Below are 19,975 nucleotides of genomic sequence, written 5' to 3'. Positions count from 1 at the left end.
AACACTTGGAGAATAGCCTTCAAGATTGCTTGTTAATAAAATCACACACGCGGATTGGGGCACGATGACGAACAGGCAAGACGGAGCAGCTGAAGATGGAGCAGCGCTGCTCTCAATTCAATCAAGTCAATTCTAGGGGGTCTCGATTGGATGATTGACACATCGCTCGGCCTCAGATTGATTGACTTGGCCGGATTGATTCAACTTGAAAGTGCATCCTAGCTAAGGTAGGTTCAGGGTCCATCCCACACTACTCCTCGCCAATTGCTCCGCGATTGTTGAAGTAGAGTCCACCCAACGTGACTGCATCCCGTCGAATCCAGTTCTTGAGACATTGAACTTTCTCTAGCGTGGATGGCTCCATTGAGAGCCGCTGACTTGTCAATGTGAGCTTGGCAAGACTGAAGGCTCTCTCGCAATCGGCAGCCATCGCCGGAATAGCGAATACATCCAGAGCCAGTTGACTCAGCGTTGGGAATGACAATCTGCGGTCCATCCACCATTGAATAGGGTCGTCTATTGGCACAGGCAGCTCAAGGCGAAAATATCGCTCGAGCTCCGTGCTCTCGTCTGCAAGTCGTTCCGTCCTGCTATTGAGCCACTGCTCATATGCGGACTCCTCCCGCCTCGGGCCGGCAGAATAGTCGGTGCGGCGTGGGATCGCTGGATAATCCAGTGACCCCTCTGCGCCAGGTTCTGCGCTGTTGTCGCGATACCAGGCCGTCCAAAACCTCTCCAGACCATCCTTCGCATCACGAAGCCAGCCCTGCTGCTCGTCGCTGCTCCAGCGATCTTCGAGCCAGCGGATGCTGCGTCCTGGATGAAGAATTACCGCAGCCGCAAACAACGGCGAACTGCCCAGCTTGGTATAATACTCATTTAGCTTCTGCCAAGCGTTGGTTATGGAAAGACGAATGTAACATTTCGAGTCCTCGCGGAGCGAGGCAAGTCGGTCGGCTCGGCCCGACATGAAGTCGGCTCTTGTATGGAGTGGGAGGTGGTCCATCGATGGTTCCTCCGCACCCTTCATCGGGGCAGGCTGTGTTGCTTGAGGCCCTTTCCGCCGGCTTGACCTATCGTAGAGTTGAAGAGCCCGGTATTGCTCGACCGCCCCGCCAGCCGGATCATTAAAGTAGGCTTTCCAGTCCTCCAGTTGATCAAGAAGATACTCCATTCCGGTCATTATCTCCCAGACGTATCCATGGCTTCCTCGCTGGCCCCAGCCTTGACATCTCATCGTTTGGAAGTAAAGTGGGGCCAGGATCTCCTTAAGCTCAACGAGAAGACGCCAGTCTTCGGGATGCAGAACGTCTTCAGCGGGCAGCCGCTTCGATGCATCTTCCTCCATCTGGTTCTCTATCAAGAAGGTCTGGAGATGTCCCTGCTTCCTGAGTGCCCTTTCGATCATTTGGTATGTAGAGTTCCACCGAGTCTCATTGCTAAGGATCAGCTGCAACTCTCTGCTCGATTCTTGGTGGATCAACCAGGCGTCCTGATCATCGGCTTCATTAGCCAGTGCCTGGAATCGCTCGCTTCGTTGAGGCGACACTCGAATGAACTTGATGATGTTGCGCAGCCTGCCCACGGGGCCACGACGTCTCCAGTGTCGCAGGTCGTCTTCAATGAGGTCGGCGTCGAGTAGACGCTGACTTTCTTGCTCGAAAGTCTCGCTGTCTTCGCCATATAGGAAAGCTCTGCCGACAAGGTTGAGTATGTGGCCGTAACACCTCATGCGCCGCTCCACACGGTCGCCGTGCGTCAAAGCAGGTTCAATGGCGCGGAAGAAGTGATCCGCACAGGTATCGTCGTTCGTCGCATTATCAGAAACCAAAGTTCCGATCATGTCTTCGATCTGCCAATCTTCCACGACCCTCCGAAGGGTGTGTGCGATGTTCTCACCAGCATGAGACCCAGGCTGGCGAGTAAGCGCCAGCAGGCGTTGTTGTTGACGCCCTTCCTTGTCGAGAAAGTGTCCTGACACAGCGACAATTGCATATCGATTCGGGGACGTCCAAAGGTCAAAGGCAACATGTATTTTCGTTATGGCTTCGCGCAATGACTGTTGCACGAGGCACTTTTTGCTGTCAAACACCACCTCAAGCTGCCTTCGCTGGCTGCTCCGGGACCATGGAATTTGTGAAAACAGGTCTTGATCAAACTGCTGCAAGAGTTCTCGGAGATAACGGTCGTCGAAGACGCCGAAAGGTTGGTCCGTATTAACGATGAAGCCACAGGCGAGCTCCTGCACCTTCGTCGATTGTGTCTTTGGTATTGGGGAGGTCCTCGGTCGCTTGCGGGGCCGAGCATCCTCACAATCGGAGCTGGTCAATGGCCCATCGGGAGGGAATATTCGGTGCCTGTTTTGGAGATGGCTCATAGCACCAGAGGTTGCGTTCGTGCTGTATACTGTCTCGAGTTTGCGTCGCTCGTCGCAAATGCTGCAAACCCACAGCCTTTCGGCTGAGCCATGGTCAGCACGTTGCATCACATAATGATGATCAGGTCCAATACCAGACGCATTGCCTCTCTTGATTTCCCTCACGAAGACTCCATGATCTTTTATCCAAGTTTTTGGCGCCCGCGAACCCTTCTTCCAGAGAAGCTCATCTTGGACGAATCGTCGACCCCGCCAGGTCGCAATGGGCAGGCCGTCGAAGCTGTCGGATGTCGCTGAATCACTGGACGCATTGAATTGAGCGGCCAGGCTAGCTGTACGACGAGATCCAAAAATCGTCAACGCCATCTGAAACCCGACAGAATGTTGTCGGGGCCGTGGATCGTGACGACGCGTTCCCACGGAGGTGGGAGGATCACGAGTAGCGGTGAGCGTAACACGCGTCGGGCGCAACAATCCCTTCCCAGCTTACGCGATTGAGCTACCCTACAGCATGAAGAGGAGAACGGGGCTAATCTAAATATGGCAGTATTTGTCTTCCTTACTTCCTATTTGAGTTAATCCCTGATTCTGATTGGCTACTAGGTATATTACATAATCAAGAATTCATGTCAATCGGATTCAATCGAAGGGGTTTGGAAGATTGATTGATTGACTGGGAGACGTGAGCTCGACTTGATTGAAACTTGACTTCCTTGATTGGTATGGATTGATTGGTGGGTAGCGCTGACTGATGGAGACGGTATGGGCAATCATGAGACCAGTCGATACTTGGGAGTTGACATGTACACTAAGAAGATAGCTGCTCTATTGGCTAGCCGGCGACCGGGGGTAATCAATTAGTGGGTGAGTGTCGCACATAGAGCAAGCTTCATATTGCATAACATCTGCACTGAGAATATTTGCCCGCGGAAGCCGATGCTATAATCCGTGTGTTAAGGTCGAGCGCCTGCACGCGTTGTGCTTTGACTTCGGTTGAGGTCAAAGCTCAAACACTGGTTGCATATATTTGCACACCAGCTTCAATTACAGGGACTTTGCACCACAAAGCAAATATTTCCTTTGTGTATAAAGAGCAGCGCACTGTCGTGCGCTTGCAGATAGCTCTTCAAGATAATTCTCATCAATTACACGATGCCAACTGTGATCCCTGTGGAGCCAATTGTCTGACAGTTATGAGCCCGTTAGCCACTCCAGAAGCTAATCGTTGCTGATTCCGACCGTCGCGCAACACAGTCACGCGGCGCCTTATTCCACAAATCACCCAACGTTCTTCCGCAATCATTGCTTCCCTTTGCTAGGTGGTCCAGCCCGACATGGCTGCCAAATCTGAGGTCACGCTTTCCAGACCATCAGAATGGACTGCCTGGTACGAGGATTTTGTTTCGAGGGCCGAGACTTCAAAGATCTTCGCTTTCGTCAATATCGACAAGGATTCTCCTACACTCGAAGAACCAATGGAGCCCTTGACCTCTGACGAAATGCTGGAGCGACTCAACAAGACAGCGCATGATCTCTGGGCGGTAGCTATGCACTCGGATGCCACGACAGCTGGGCCAAGGCCTGAACCGGCCGCTGATCTGACTGATGCTCAGTGGGTCCGGCTCGGTCGCCTCCAGGCGGAGTACAAGGTCAAGCTTGCGACATTCGCCAGTCGACAGCGCGCTTATGCTGAGCTCGCTATTTGGGTCCGATCAACAGTTGACAAGGCTTATTTGGGCAATACCACCTCCAAGTCCGATCTTCGCACTATCGTCCGAGACCTAAAGTCGAGCCTGGCACCCTCTGAAGACGAACAAAAGGAGGACGCACGGTTGAGATACCGCCAGGTCCTGCTCCAAACCAAAAGGATCAAACCAGAGGACTGGCTCGTGGTATGGAATAAAGCGAAGCTCGAAGGCGAAAAGCACAAGATTGCCGAGCTCGAAGGTCAATCTGCCATCAACGATTTCCTCACCGCGGTCACCACCTTCGACGCGACCTGGGCAAGCCAGCAGAAGGTTCAAATCATGAACAGCAAGAAGTTTGGCCTGAAGATGGATGTCAACCTCCGCGCCCTTGGCGAATTGTTCCATGAACACGTCCGAAGCAGCAGGGTAACAAGTAGATTGTCCGACAGTGTGTTTGCAGTATCCGACACAACACAAAGCCACTGCCCGTGCGGATTGTGTTCGTCCAAGCACCGATGGAAGCCTGTTGATTGCGCCGCTGTGCAGATCGCGATCAATGGTGACTCCAAAGACGGAAGACGAGTCAAGCCTAACCGCGTCAAGATCTGCAAGGAAGCTCTGAAGCAAGCCAAGTGGAAGAGCCTGATTGACACGGTCAAAGCCTCAGCACCCAAGTCTGATCAGCAGAATGAGAACGAAAACACCATTCCAAGGTCACGCAAGCACGGCGACTTCGTTGGTTTGACTATCGACACCAACGGCCTGACAAGCGGAAACAAGGACTCAGTATTTGCGGCGCTGCGCGAAAAGCACCCTCTCTACAATTCGACGATTTATGATTGTGGTGCGACCACGCACATCGTCAACGACAAAGGTCTGCTTACCGACATCCGTGAAACTGCCGAAAGTGACTACGTCATGATCGGTGAAGGCTCACTGAAAGTCGAAGCGCGAGGCACCCGAAGAATGGAGAACATACTGGACGGCGAAGAAGGAAGGAACACACGCGCGCTTGTCCTCCTTGACGTTGCGTATGTTCCGAGATTCCACACGAACATCGTCAGCGCAAGAAGACTTGCACGAAAAGGATTATGGCATTGCGGAGTCGACAACACGCTTCGAGTGGGAACCTACGAGGACAACGACATCCTCTGTCAGCTCATAGATCATTACGACCTCGATGTAGTCGAATACAAGCCCATTTCCCGCTCCTGCTTCACTCTTCCACAATCCCCGATCTCCGTGTTCAACGCGTTCCAAGATGTGTTCTCACCTTTTCGAGAGGGCAATAAGCCGAAGCGACAGGGAGTGGCGATCTCAAGAGCTCCGCTTCCGTCTCGTCAAGACACTGCTGAACTATGGCATCTTCGCGCTTGCCACGCAGGGCCGCGAGCACTAGAACAATTAGTCTTACAGACAAAAGGCGTCCGGATCAAGGGACCGACTACTGTTCAGTGCACGGCCTGCGGCACTGGCAAGGCGACAGAGATTATCTCCCGCAGGGAATCACCGAACCGGTCAAGACAGCCGTTTTACCGGGTATTCCTCGATATCTTCGAGTTCCCTGCGGCATACAACACACACCGCTACGTCCTGCTTGCGACAGATGAGTTTAGCGGAATGATGTTCTCCTGGTCCATGGCTTCGAAAGCGGAGGTCAGCAGGATCATCAAGAACTTTGAAGCACGAATTAAACGACACACTGGTGCGTCGATTTGCAAGATACGAATCGATAACGAAAGAACCATCATCAACCTACCACATCAGAAACACTCCGAGTTCCAAGTTTGGGCCGCAGAGGCAGGAATAGACATTGAGCTCCCGCCGTCACACACCAAAGAACCGACCGGCGGAGCCGAGCGACCTGGTGGGATCAATCAGGAACGGATGCGATGCATGACAGGCCGGCTTCCGCAAGAGCTTTGGCCAGAGTTCTACCGCGCAGCCGTTTGGGTACACAACATTCTTCCCAGCCGCAGGAACGCTTGGATCTCACCCAAGGAGAAAATGGACCGGTGGTTCCACCAACACTTTCGATGGTACAGACCACCAAACGTCGACTTTGATGCTACGAAAGACCTACGACCGGAATGGCACGGGATTCATGCCTATGGATGCAAAGCATATCCCCTTGACAGCCGTTACAAGGCCGGGAAGGACATCAACCAATTCAAGCTTGGCCCACGAGCACACGTCGGATACCTGGTTGGCTACCACGCCAGCAATATCTACCGCATCTGGGTCCCCAAGCTCAATCAAGTCATCTTGTCCCGAGATGTGCGATTCAACGAAGACGAATTCTTCGACCCAGGAAAAGAAGAACAGCTCGAAACTGAACAAGCGGTAGAGTACAGGCCAACGCCACAGGGTCTTGAACCACTTCTTCAGCGAGAGTGGGACACAATACTGGACGAATTTCTCTATGAGTTCGATGAAAACATCTTGGGTTTCAACCCAGACGGTTCGAACTCGGGGGTGGAAGATGCGATAAGAGCCACCACGGGAACTGCTGACGATACGTCACAGCCTATACAGCCTCTATCTCAAAGACTTCTCACACCTCTGGGCGAACCCTCCATTCTTCCGACGCCGGACCCAACACCGCAGCTGGTCAGAAGGGACGCCTCTCCAGCCTCCGGTTCAACCGACTCGGACATTCAAACGCCAGACACCCCGTTGCAAACAGGATCGAGCTCCCCTGCACAACGGTCTCTGGCCGCTTCAGACAATGAACCTGATGGACATGACATAGACACATCTACCTCGCAGGCGCGACCTCTGCTTGATCAATCACGATCAGCAGACAACCGACCGCAGGATCACGATGCAAACATTGCCAGTCACAGATCATCTGCGTCACGCGATCATAATCCTGTCGAGATCACTCTGGACACGATCGTTGTAAAACCGCTGATAACACGCCGGCGACCCTCCTCAGACGGTCACAGCATGCACCCGGACACTCAGTCGTCAAGTGATCTACAACCCCAAGCAGCTCGCGGCGCAACGCGCACCCGCCGCAGCCAACGGGAACTCTACGGTGACCAGCCGACCCGCAAGAGCAGTCGGACACCCAAACCAAGACGGAAGCACGGTGATGACGTCCACAGCGTCTTCACTGCCCTACTTCCAATACATCAACATCCTGAGGGAAGCCTCAAGACTTTCCACAGCATCTTTCTTGCAGCCGTGTCAAAGGCAGCGCGGGACCACCGATTCCACCGAGATGACCTGGTACGACTGCCAAAGCGGTATCAAGATTTAATCAATCACCCAATGAGCATCGAGTTCAAAGAAGCCATGAGGAACGAACTGAGAAACCTTCTTCAACGAGGCACTTGGAGGCTGATTGAGCGAGAAAAGGCTCGTGCGCCCCCATTTCCTCTAAAATGGGTTTACAACTACAAGTTCGATCAGGACGGCTATCTTCAGAGATGCAAGGCTCGCATATGCGTGCGTGGGGATCTCCAAGAAGACGATGACGGGCTTGAGACGTACGCAGCCACGCTCGCAGCAAAGACGTTTCGCGTCATGATGGCAACCGCCGCACGATTCGATCTTGACATTCGACAATTTGACGTTGCAAACGCGTTTCTTTACAGCGGTCTTAGTAAAGAGAAACCCGTCTACGTTCAACTGCCAAAAGGTTACGTTGACCTAGGCTTCCTAAAGCCTGGAGAAACGCCGACTATGGTCGCAGAACTCGAGAAGGCACTGTATGGTCTTCGAGAATCTCCACTTCTGTGGTACAACGAGTTTTCCCAGGCACTCAGGGAAGCAGGGATTGATCGTACGGATGAAGAACCCTGCGTGTTTACCAACGGCAAAATCCTTGTCCTCGTTTACGTCGATGATATCCTGGTCCTCGGCCCTCGACAAGAAAAGGCAGCTGTAGACGACCTCGTCAAGCATCTCCAGTCCAAATACGATATGCGCGAAGAAGATTTCCAATGGTACCTGGGCATCAGAGTTGTCAGGGACCGACCGAATCGGAAGATCTACCTCTGCCAAGATGCTTATATTGAGAAGATCGCTCGCAAGTTCCAACTTGACGACTCGAAACTCCGACCTCCAACAATTCCTATTACAACTGTACCTCTCAAGAGATACAACGGGCAGGCTTCCAAAGATGAAGTCAAGGCGTATCAGGAACGCGTTGGGTCATTGACATATGCCGCAGTTATGACCAGGCCGGACATAGCGCGGGCGGCGGCCCAGCTCGCAAGGTTTCTGACAAACCCATCACCTGGACACCTCGCAGCTGCCAATCAGTGCATTCAGTATCTCTACACTACGCGATATCTCGCCATAGTCTATGACGGACTGCATGGAGGAGAAGCACTTGTCATTGCAAGCGACGCGTCATTCGCCGACGACGTCGAGAGCCGCCGATCATCGCAAGGATACGTAATGATGTTGTTCAACGGACCAGTCGCATGGAAGGCTGGACTCCAGGACACAGTCACTACTTCTACGACTGAAGCAGAAATCCTGAGCCTTGAAAAGACCGCAAAGGAGAGCTACGCTCTCGACCGACTACTCAGAGATATCTCCCTCGACCTTGGTCCGCTCAGGATATACTGCGACAATCTTCAGTCAATTCGTCTTGTGGTGGAAGAGAACCAACGAATCACTACGAAGCTGCGACATGTCGACATTCAGAACATGTGGCTGAAGCAAGAATTCAAGAAAGGTAGGTTCTCAGTGGAATATTTGAAGACTGATCAGATGCCAGCCGATGGTTTGACCAAAGCTCTACCGAGGTCGAAATTCGAGCGCTTTCGGTCGATGCTGAACCTGGTTGATATCAAACGGCAGGTTGACTTGAAAGAAATGACAACTAAGTAGCATGATGTGACGGATTTGCTGGTTGTGGCATTCCGAGCAGCGTTGACTTGATCACTCAACGCTGGGGGGTGTGTCGCACATAGAGCAAGCTTCATATTGCATAACATCTGCACTGAGAATATTTGCCCGCGGAAGCCGATGCTATAATCCGTGTGTTAAGGTCGAGCGCCTGCACGCGTTGTGCTTTGACTTCGGTTGAGGTCAAAGCTCAAACACTGGTTGCATATATTTGCACACCAGCTTCAATTACAGGGACTTTGCACCACAAAGCAAATATTTCCTTTGTGTATAAAGAGCAGCGCACTGTCGTGCGCTTGCAGATAGCTCTTCAAGATAATTCTCATCAATTACACGATGCCAACTGTGATCCCTGTGGAGCCAATTGTCTGACAGTGAGTGTACCTCGTCCGCTTGGGAGGGTCCTGCATTCCCTGCCAGAGGAGCGTCGGAGCTATCGAATGAATGATATTCGGCGAGACCTGTTACTGTAGCATGATGCGATATTTTGCTGTCTCGTGTCGCACCGACCTGATTTGGAGTATTACGTTGACAATCCATCCAAAAGTACTGTGTATGGGGTGATATAGTGCGGAATTTGTTGAACCAAGGCGCGCCCCTGAACCTCTTTTGATAACCATTTGCGGCTCATGCCCTTGCCAGCTCCCGACCATCCAGCCAGTTCCACACCCAATTTGCCACAATCATATACTTGCGCCTCCAGCTCCGGGTCCAAAACAAGTTTTTGCCTCGCCATGCTCTCCATGCCCTCTGGCCCGTCCACCCGGCCTTTCCCTGAACTACACCGTCGTGCCCGCCGATGTAGGCAACCAGGGCCTTTTGCTGGTACGTGAAATCCTTGTCGAAGTCTGCCCCATTAAATGCCGCGGCTAGGAACTTCGCCTTTTGGACTGCAACCTCTGCTGTCGTAGGGAGGCTAACATTATTGATGTCTGCAGCGTCCCCAATGGCGAAGACCTGGGTCATGGGTTTTCCGTTTGGCTGCAGGGCGCGGAGTGAGTTGTCCGTCAGTATTCGCGGAAGCCTACCCGACTTGGCCACATCAAGCCTGTCCACAAGACTGCATTGCTTGTTGCCAGTAACCCAAATTACCATCCCGCAGCGCACATCTCCGTGGTCCTTGACCGTGATTGTGTCGGAGCTGACCCTGAGGATTCTCGCATCGGCAAGAATCTGTACGTTTCTTTTGGAAAAACTGGCAATGGCGTAATCGCGTAGAGATTCCTCAAACGCCCCCAAGATAAAGTGAGCTGCATCATAGATTGTAATGGTCATCTTGCCCGCCAAGTCCGGGTATAGCGCGGCGAAGTCCTTGTTGAACAAGTCGGATAGTTCGGCGGAAATTTCGACTCCTGTCGGCCCTCCGCCGATTACGGCGATGTGCAAAAGAGCCCTCTGTTCTGACACAGTCACACCAGGAAGAGATGCTCGTTCCAAGAGTTGTTGCACGCGCTGCTGCACTTTTTTCGCGTCGGAAACATTTCGCACGAAGAAGGCGAACTCATCCGCACCCGGTGTACCGAACGTGTTCGTGACGCATCTGGAAGGCAGAGTTGGTGTCGAATTCACACGAAGAAGATGGGACATACCCTGGAGCTAGCACGATATAATCGTATTGAATGGAAAACTTTTCCGATGTCCCTTCGATGGCGCTACTGCAAGAACAGCGCTTCTCTGCGAAGTCGACATCGTCAACGAATGCTTGAAAGTACTTGAATCGACGACTGTAGCGTCGGACCGGCTCTTCAGCCAGGCTAAAGTCGAACAAACCGCAAGCGGCACTTGCCTGAATCTCCGTTAGCGGGCCGCTCAACGACGGTAATGTTAACGCACCAGCAGCGGCGTGTATGGACTTGTTGCCTCGGGCGAAATGACAGTTACATCGAACCTGTCCGAATCGACGTCCTGAAGAAATGTATAACCCGCCCAGCCCGTTCCGACGATGACAATGGACTCTTTTGCCATGTTTGTATACTTCTGGAGTCTACACCATGCACGAGGAAATAGCGTGGGAAACCGGTAGTAGCTGCAGGTGTTCTTGATTATGGAAAAGGCTTCTGGGAACGGTTTTAACCGGGAAGGGCGGAGCGGGATCACCACCAGCGTGCAAAGTGCGGCCGGGCCATACAATGGCCCGTGCGCCACCCCAGATGCGCGATCACCCCCCTGCTGCCCGCCTCCCCGGACTGGGGGTACATGTGGGCGGAATCGATCGGCAAGGCAGTTGTACGGTTCGTTCCACACTTATTCGTACTGGCTCGTGCTGGAGCCCGCACAGTTGGATTGCCCACTGGGAGATCGTCGTTGATGCATCCTTTAACCGAAAGCGGACATTCTTGAGACACCTGTTAGATTGACGACGCAGCACTCGAATCACGATGGGGTTCCCGTAGTCAACGATGAGGCCAGAACTGTTGATTCTATTGCTTGAACCTGAAGTTCTTGTGGGCGGGGGAGTCGATGCTCTACCCTACGCCCAACCACCACCAACCAATTATCCTTGTATCCGATTGCCGCATACTTTAGCGCCGTTTTAATTGCACATGGGCGTCAATCTATCAAACTACAGTTGCACCGGATAACTGCATAAGTGCATACTGGGGCCGTGAAGCGAGCTGCATGTCTCACTTGTCCACACGAGCAAAATGGCCGCGAGAAATGGGCAGAGATGGAGCAATCAAGATCACGATCAATACACTCGAGCAACTGCTCATACACCCCATCTTTAGATGAGGACGCCTTTTGTGCTTGTATTCATACTGTTAGAGTGGTGGAAAGGGGTGCCTGGAGGGTACTTGGGTGTGTGCCGAACCTGACGGCTACAGGCTTATGGAGGCCTATGCAATGTGGTGAAGGATATCGCACACACCGCCATTTGCTGCACATCAACGCACAAAACCAGCGTAAAGATGAGGATAACTACACAATCCTCAAGAATCTCGAGGATCTGAAGAAGAGACCAATAATAACTTCAGTCTTGATGACGAAACATTCACATTTGCTTTCACAAGTGCCATCGCCGGTCTGACACAACATGATTTGTAACAATCATCTCCTATCAATCCGAAGCCCCGACTCCAGCGGAAAAATCGACATTTTCAACGTGTACAACGAAGTGGGCACCGACACACTCGCTACACTGGCGGAATCTCTTGGTGGATTGGGCCACCTTATCGAAACCGTAATACTTGGGGATTTCAACCTTCACCACCCGCTATGGTCAAGCACGCACCGACGCCTAGGCGATGTACCAAGTGCTCAGCAACTCCTAACAATCATCGAGGATTTCCAGTTGGAGCTGCTCACAAAATCAGGCGTTCCCACCCACCGGTGGAAGGATGGCGAATCGACAATCGAGCTCACATTCGCATCCGAGGACCTAGCGAGCCGCATAATCCAGTGCAAGGTTGACAGAAAACTGGATTGTGACTCCGGCCGCCTCCCGATTGGCGTTGCCCTCGAATGGGAGTGGAAAGCAGCACCGAGGACGAAGAAGCGCCTCTGGTCCAAAACGAACACGCCGATACTCCGGCAGACAGTCAAGGACCGACTTCCCGTCTTGTACGACACCATGGTACTGACGGACAAGGCCGGCATTGACGCGCTTGTCTCCTCCCTCGTCGAGGCTCTTGACGCAGGGGTTGATGCATCAACTCCATGGTCGGACCCATCACCACGATCCATCCCGGGGTTCGATCAAGAATGCAAAGATATCTGTGCAGAGGCCCAACGGCTCCGTCGCCAGTGGCAACGGACAAATCTAGACGATGACTACGAAGCCTTCCGACAGGCACAAAACAAGAAGGGTCGACACAATCAAAAACTCCCCCACTATTGGATTGCCCGGAAATAACCTTTTCAGAGATTGAGAGAGCTGTGCGGAGAACCACACCGAACAAGGCCCCTGGTGTCGATAGCATCACCAGCGGAATCCTGCGCCAAACGCTCGATATTATCCTTCCAAGCCTCCATAAGCTCTTCAACGCATGCCTTCAATTATGGTACTGCCCGCAGCACTTCAAAAAGGCGATCACCGTAGTCCTCCGCAAGCAAAGTAAAGAGAATAGGACTATGCTCACCCCAAAGCTTACAGACCGATTGCACTCCTCAACACCCTTGGAAAAATACTGGAAGCCATTGTAGCAGGCCGACTTGCTACCTTGCTGATGTCCACCAACTCCTGCCTAGCCGGCACACGGGAGGTGGGAAGCTCGCGTCGACGGAGCACGCCATACACCTCCTACTCCAGCGAATATATCAAGCGTGGTCCGAAGGCAAAGTCGCTTCCCTCTTGTTGCTAGACATGTCGGGGGCCTATGATAACGTCTCTCGAGAACGACTATTGCATAACCTCCGCAAGCGGCGAATAAGCGAGACAATTGTTGGATGGGTCGCATCATTCCTCAGTGGTCGAAGCAAGCCCCTCAAACTCCAGGAATACACGGCACCCTCGGTCCCCATCGAAACGGGGATCCCACAAGACTCACCTGTTTCTCCAATGCTCTATCTGTTCTACAATGCGGACCTAATTGAAGCTTGGAAAACACCTGAGACGGAGTCGGTTGGGTACATTGACGACGTATCTATCCTCGCCATCGGCCCATCAGCTACACGTAACTGCAAGATCCTTAAGGCCATGCACAGAAAGGCCCAGGAATGGGCTAGGAAGCACGGATCTCAATTCTCGCCGACAACGTACGTACTTGTACACTGTACTCGCGACCCCAAGGCGAGCACCACGCACCCCCTGCGTCTGCCACATGCAACTATCATGGCCACAGCATCTTGCAAATACCTGGGGATTCAGTTGGATTCAAGGCTTCGGTGGGATTATCATCGCGAAAAGATAGCAGTCGCCGCAACAAAGCGACTGTCGGCACTGTCACCTTGGCATCATCCACGTGGGGGACGGGCATGCTGAACCTCCGACAGGTTTATAGAGCAATGATCGTACCTCAAATGCTCTATGGGTGCTCCGCATGGCACGTTCCTGGAAAAGGTTCGACAAGCGAGTGCTATGCTCAACACCATCAAGAAGGTTCAAAGACGTGCCGCGCAAATCATCACAGGGGGATTCCGAACAACGGCTGGCGCAGCAGTGGACATAGAAGCACATTTACTTCCGGTGCAACAGCAGCTCGAGCAAACAGCACTAGAAGCCATAATGCGCATCAGGACCTCCCCGCTACACGCCGACATGGCCATATCTGTGGGCGACGGCGCCGCTCCAAGACTAACACGTCGAGGGAATGACGATCGGAGCCCGCTGGACCGACTATCGAGCATCCTGAAACAGAAGTACGACGTGCGGCTCGACCGCCTCGAGAAACGCCAACCGCATGTGGTGCCATCGTGGTGAGTTCCCCCATTCGTACGTATACACGAATCCGCCGAGGACGCAATCAAGGAACGCGACGCTACAGAGCCAACAGTGATACGTATCTACACGGACGGGAGTGGCATTAATGGCCACGTCGGCGCATCCGCAGTGGCGCCTGCTCTTCAGGTTCACGGCATTTGCACAAAACGGACTCACTACATGGGCACATCCGACACCTCCACTGTGTATGCGGCAGAGCTCAAAGGCCTTGTGCTAGCACTACAAACAGCTCCTGACGTCCATGCAACCGATATCACCAGAGGAAAATCCGCCATCTTTACCGACAATCAGGCTGCTATCCAGGCGATACGGAATCCCCAGCACCCATCAGGTCAGGATATCCTCACAGAGGTCATTCAAACACTCGACAACCTCCGGAACCAAGGGGGGGAGGTGCAGTTCAGATGGATCCTGGCACACGCCGGAGTGTCAGGGAACGAGGCAGCAGACACAGCGGCCAAGGAAGCAGCCGGTCGTGATCCCAACAAACGAACTGTTGCGGAGCCATTGCCAGAACCGACCCTGCTCCGAATCCTAACTGCGACGACGAAGTCCATCATACGCAAGACGATGATGGAAGAGTGGAAGCAATCATGGGAAACAGCCAAACATGGCAGAGAGCTTTTCCGACTCGGCGTCCGACCGGGAAAAGACGTGCTCAAGATCCATGCAGATACACACAAAGTGATAAGCTCAGTAATCACACAAATGCGCACAGGCAAAATCGGTCTCTGGAACTATCTCCATGGGATCAGCAAAGCCGACAACGACCAATGCCCCTGCGGATATGGAAGACAGACAGTGCGACATATTCTTCTGGAATGCCGCGACTGGGCGGACGAACGACGCGAGATGTGGGCAGGCAAGCATCCATGCGTGGACGTCAAGCGCATTCTCTGTAGCTCGTCAATGGCAGCGCAAGCAGCAAAGATGGTCATACGGACGGAGTTGCTAGGGCAATTCCGAGCAATCCCACCTGCAGTACTCCAATACAATAGCAGCGAGTGATTATAGGTAGACAGAAGCAGAGGAGGGCCAGGAAAGGCCTGACAAGTCGGAGACACAGAACAGAAACGAAGACTATGAGTGCGGGAGCAACGTGCCGGAGCAGAGATGGGCATCACCCTGTGGAGGAATAAACTACTTGGAGACCGGGCATTTCTTTGCAGGATTAAGGCGTCACTGCAAGCAAAAGGTCAGGGCGATTGTATTTATAGCGGTGCGCTGCATAGCTGCTCATATTGGCGGCTGGGTAAGTCTATGAATTAATCAATCAATCAATCAATCGATAGTCGATCAATTCCATTTGGTGCTCGGATTGATCAATATCAATCGACTGGAGGTCGTGATCGATATATATCGATCGATAAGGGATTCCAGTTGATTTATACAATCGATTCCTCGCCTTCGTGTTTACTCTGACCCATTGAATGTGATGAACGCGACGTTTACATTCCGTTCCTTCTTGCACGTTCTTTGACATGATCTACACTTCCACAAACTAAGTAGCTTTATTACCCTACTGCGGATCCGTGATCCTTGTAGGCCTCACATTATCCTCAAAATGGTCAGCCATCTGATACTGCCGCTCTTTGTACAATAAAATCACTTCCGCTGCCCTGGTCCTCCACAGACCTCCGACACACTGGACATGTGCAGTGGTCCCCAAACCACGCGGCTATGCACCTGTCGTGAAATATGTGGTTGCAGGGAATTGATAGGATTGAATCTCCTCCGCTAACGTTCTCAAGACAAATGGGACAGATCGTCATTTCGTCTTCATCAAGCATGTTTTGATGCACCGTTGCTCGACTGAGGAGCTCTATGGCAGTCGAAGATGCAGGATGAGGCGCGTCGGGCTCGATTATTACCCGCATTAGCCGAGCCGTAAGCAGATCTAGTTCCCGAAGTGCTTGCGATACGCTCATTGCAGGGTAAGGACTTTGTGACACCCTGCATGGATCGTTGTGGGAGGTTGAACTTAAGGAAATTGTGTTAGCGTTAAGACGAATTGAGGGGGGTGGGGAAGTAGACCTACGACTGGGAAGGGGAGTCACTACCAAAAGCAAGGCAATCATCTGGCACCCCATGAGGCTGCCCATTTTCGCGCATCGAATCACCCGGGGCTGTCCGGGCTAGAGCCTGACCCAATGGGCCTGAGATCCCATGGGCCTGTCTTGGCACCTTAGTCAGACTGTCACGCTCACTGGAGGTTAGTCCTCTCAGTGTATTATCATGTACTGCGCCAAACATGACGGATATGGTAATGGTAGCGGTCGGCTTCGCCCAAAGTTCCAATGTACCGGTGTGGACGAGCCACTACTAGTATCTGGCTGCAAAGAATATCAATATATACGGGTTCAGAACATGGCCGCTGGAATGGGCGAAGCTACTTACAGGTCTCGATCTGTATTTGGAGCCAGCCCTGGCGGATGATATTCTCGGTTTGTTCACTACGCTGGCTAATTGTTCCATCGGCGGATCGGCAGAGTAATTTAAACCTAAGGGTTGCATAACACTATCGCAAAATGGCAATGGCACGGGACAGTTGATGGCAGTCCGCCTGAAGTACCATGTTGGATGCCTGAAAACGGATGAGTCGCTTCCGATCGATTCCTCGGCTGTTGGTTGGCGTTCTGCAAATGCATAATGCGACACACGAGCACCTTCCCAGTTTCGTCATTCAACCCCTCAAAAGCCGGAGGACGTGAGTGGGGCGCGGCCAGGCGTTAAAGTTTCAGTTCATTAGCTGTTGGGGCCGGCTGTCAGTTCACAATCCGAGACAGTAGACTTCGCTAAACTCACGAAGTAAAAAACATGACTAATCTTACAGTAGGACCATTAATAATGCACTGTATGGCACTAATTGTACAGTAGACATGTGTCATGAGAATAGGTCGTATGAGTAGGAGGTTTATGCCATAAGAAGGGATATCGTATTAAATGCACCGTCTCGGTTTGTTTTCCGCATAAGGCCGTAGAACGTTTTCGCGTCTGCGTATGCATCGTATCGCAACACAGTAGTACAGTGCTGCGCCTGCTAATTGTCCGGCCTACAATGGTACGGTATTGTACTGTACAATGTTGTACTATGCTATGAATACTCGTGCCCGCACACGCAAGGGGCACACACCAGACGGGCGGTTAATACAGTACTGTGCAGTACAGTGTTGTATTGTGAACTGGGTACAAGATAGTGCTTGCCTACACAACCGTGCTTCAGGTGAATCCACAAAAGCCAGTGCATTGTCTCCTTTGACGACTTACTCCGGCACCCTCACCATTTGGTCTGCCCTCACAGGTGTTACGGTTAAATAAAATACCAAGGTATGTCTTGCAGGTATTGGAATTGATAGGCAAAGTGACTTTAGGAATTTGCCTTGATCGAGCTGTACGATCAGTTTCAAAGCCTGGTATGAATAAGATCTAAAATAACAGCCTGCTTCATGAAAGTCTTTATAGATATAGTGTTTGGCAGATCCGGCATGCTGCGAAGCAACAGCAAACTTTCAGGCTCTTTAGCTCCGTCACACGTCGGCATACGACCACGCTATGGCTGCCAAGTATGGCTGCGGTACTACACACGACCTTATTGCCAGACTGTGAACTACCATGAAATATCCTATGTGCTAATACAAGGTTTATAGAGGTTTGTCGAGGGAAACTCGCGGACCTAGAGGCCTCAGTGAGGCAGAGCTCCGTTCCAACCGGCGCTCTGCAACAGAAGTGTATGATTAAAGAATATATATCCCCAAACAAGCCAGCCCAGTCCCCGATTCATGCCCAATATTCGTCGTAGCGCCAAAGGCTTCGTTCAGCGCAACGGGTTAGGGCATTTTGGAGATATTGGTTGCCGTAATGTATAGTGTAGCCGTCTGCAGCACTAAAAGCGTGGAAGCTCTCTTGCCCTCTGCAATCGCCATAATCATGCGGTTGCTTCAGGCCACCGCAAAGAACTGCCTCGACCCAAGGGCTGTAGAATGTCACAGACGTTCTGGGCTGCCTCGAGCAATCTGGACCATCGGCTCTGCTGTAGAAATAATACTCAAGAAACCCGCCCTCTGACGGTATTAGCTTTCCTGCCGATTTGGGAAGTGCCCGGGTCCCAATTTCGTATGTGCCGCCCATGATGTAGTCAATAAGGACCCCTTGCCAAACGCTGTCTGCGATGTATGAGACCGTCAGATTGTAGATGTGATCATATGTGCCGCCGATATCGATCGCACAGCTAACTCTGGGTCCACCGTCCGCTCCATTGTAACGATCAATCCCTTCACGCTAGCACCGTGGGTCGAGCTCGCTCGAACAACAATGCCGATGAAACTGGGTCAGAAACGCCTGGAGCTGGCAGTGACGGAGTGGTACGCATCGCATCGAGTTGTTCAGCAAGAAACGATGTTGTCGGGATCGGTGGCATCGTTGAGATACCAGCACCGACGGACGGGCCCGCCAGGGTCGAGCGATTCTCGTCAACTATCGGCATGCGGAAGTAAAAGAATCCGTTCTCGGGAGAGCTGGCAGCCATTGCCTGTGCGTTGCAGCACCTACCTGCGCTCGACCACCAGCACATCGTGTGCATGTCGACCAAAAAAGCTGCCGTTCTCTCCCTCGGTAACCCCCGTCAGCAGTCGGGGCAGGAGCATCTTAGGCACATTTACAACTGCATTGAGTCTCTGAAGGACGATAGAAAGACTGTGACCTTTGCCTGGATACCTGCCAGCGCAGAGCATGAGCTCTTAAAGGCCGCGAAGGAAGAGGCGCGAAAAGCAACCGCCAAAGGGGCCACCCCATCCGGTACAGCACCGCGAATGCGATCCACAACGTTGACTAGGGCTCGTGCAATCCAGCACATAGACAAAAGCATTCCAGATCACCTGGGCAAGCGCATCAGAATGGTCGATACTGCATTTCCGGGAAAGCACACTAGACGTCTATACGATGACTTGTCGAGAGATGAAGCTAGCGTGCTGGCGCAGCTTAGGACGGGCATTGGTGGACTAAATGGGTACCTGTATAACCTCAGATTGGCGGCATCGCCGCAATGCGCGTGTGGGCAAGCGCCCGAGACGGCGGCGCATTTTCTATTCCAGTGCAGACAATGGGCAACGCACCGACACGAGATGATGCAAGGCACCGGGACCCGGCAAGGAGATCTTTCGTCTCATTTGGGAGGGAAGCCACCCTCGGACGACGCGGCGTGGTCACCTAACAGGGAGCCTTTTCGTTCAACAATACGCTTTGCGATGGCGACAGGACGGCTCACCAGGACTCGATACTGAAAACGGATTGAACCCACCCCCCTTTTTCTTCTCTTCTTACTAGCTAACTCTCGCGCTTTGGGCTCGGTCACAGGTCGCAGGCATCGCTTCAGCCGCTGAAGATAGGACCCTGATCGCCTGCCCGGAACAGTATTAACCGTCCGAACCCTAGGAGAGTGATGGAAACTTCGTCGAACCTACACTGTTAGGACGTGTACTTTATAGGCTTTCAGTATACCATGCCAAAGATTGAGAAATACGCATGTCCATAAGCAGATAGTTGCCTTATTGGCCCGCGGCCACCAGGCGTAATAAACCCCAACTACAACTAACTAGCCAACTAACTGCCATACGTCTTGATCCAGCAGCATCTTTGTACATTAGAATCAGCAGTCTAGCACGTCCT

At 52.4% G+C, this 19,975-nt stretch overlaps 1 protein-coding gene across 1 annotated transcript; it reads right to left on the bottom strand.

The window, feature by feature from the left end:
* Window positions 1-9,558: 9,558 nt before the first annotated feature.
* Window positions 9,559-10,896, bottom strand: PLICBS_000070 (uncharacterized protein; the record flags this gene model as incomplete). The annotated part of the gene is made up of 3 exons (XM_065599504.1): window positions 9,559-10,471; window positions 10,521-10,717; window positions 10,765-10,896. 3 exons carry the CDS (start codon window positions 10,894-10,896, stop codon window positions 9,559-9,561), a joined length of 1,242 nt encoding a protein of 413 aa, XP_065455576.1.
* Between the last annotated feature and the right edge of the window lie 9,079 nt (window positions 10,897-19,975).

This window comes from Purpureocillium lilacinum (genome assembly GCF_023168085.1).
Source record: "Purpureocillium lilacinum CBS 284.36 DNA, scaffold_1, whole genome shotgun sequence".
NCBI lineage: Eukaryota > Fungi > Ascomycota > Sordariomycetes > Hypocreales > Ophiocordycipitaceae > Purpureocillium > Purpureocillium lilacinum.
Note: the sequence above shows the minus strand (reverse complement) of the source record. Positions and strands in the feature narration are given on the sequence as shown.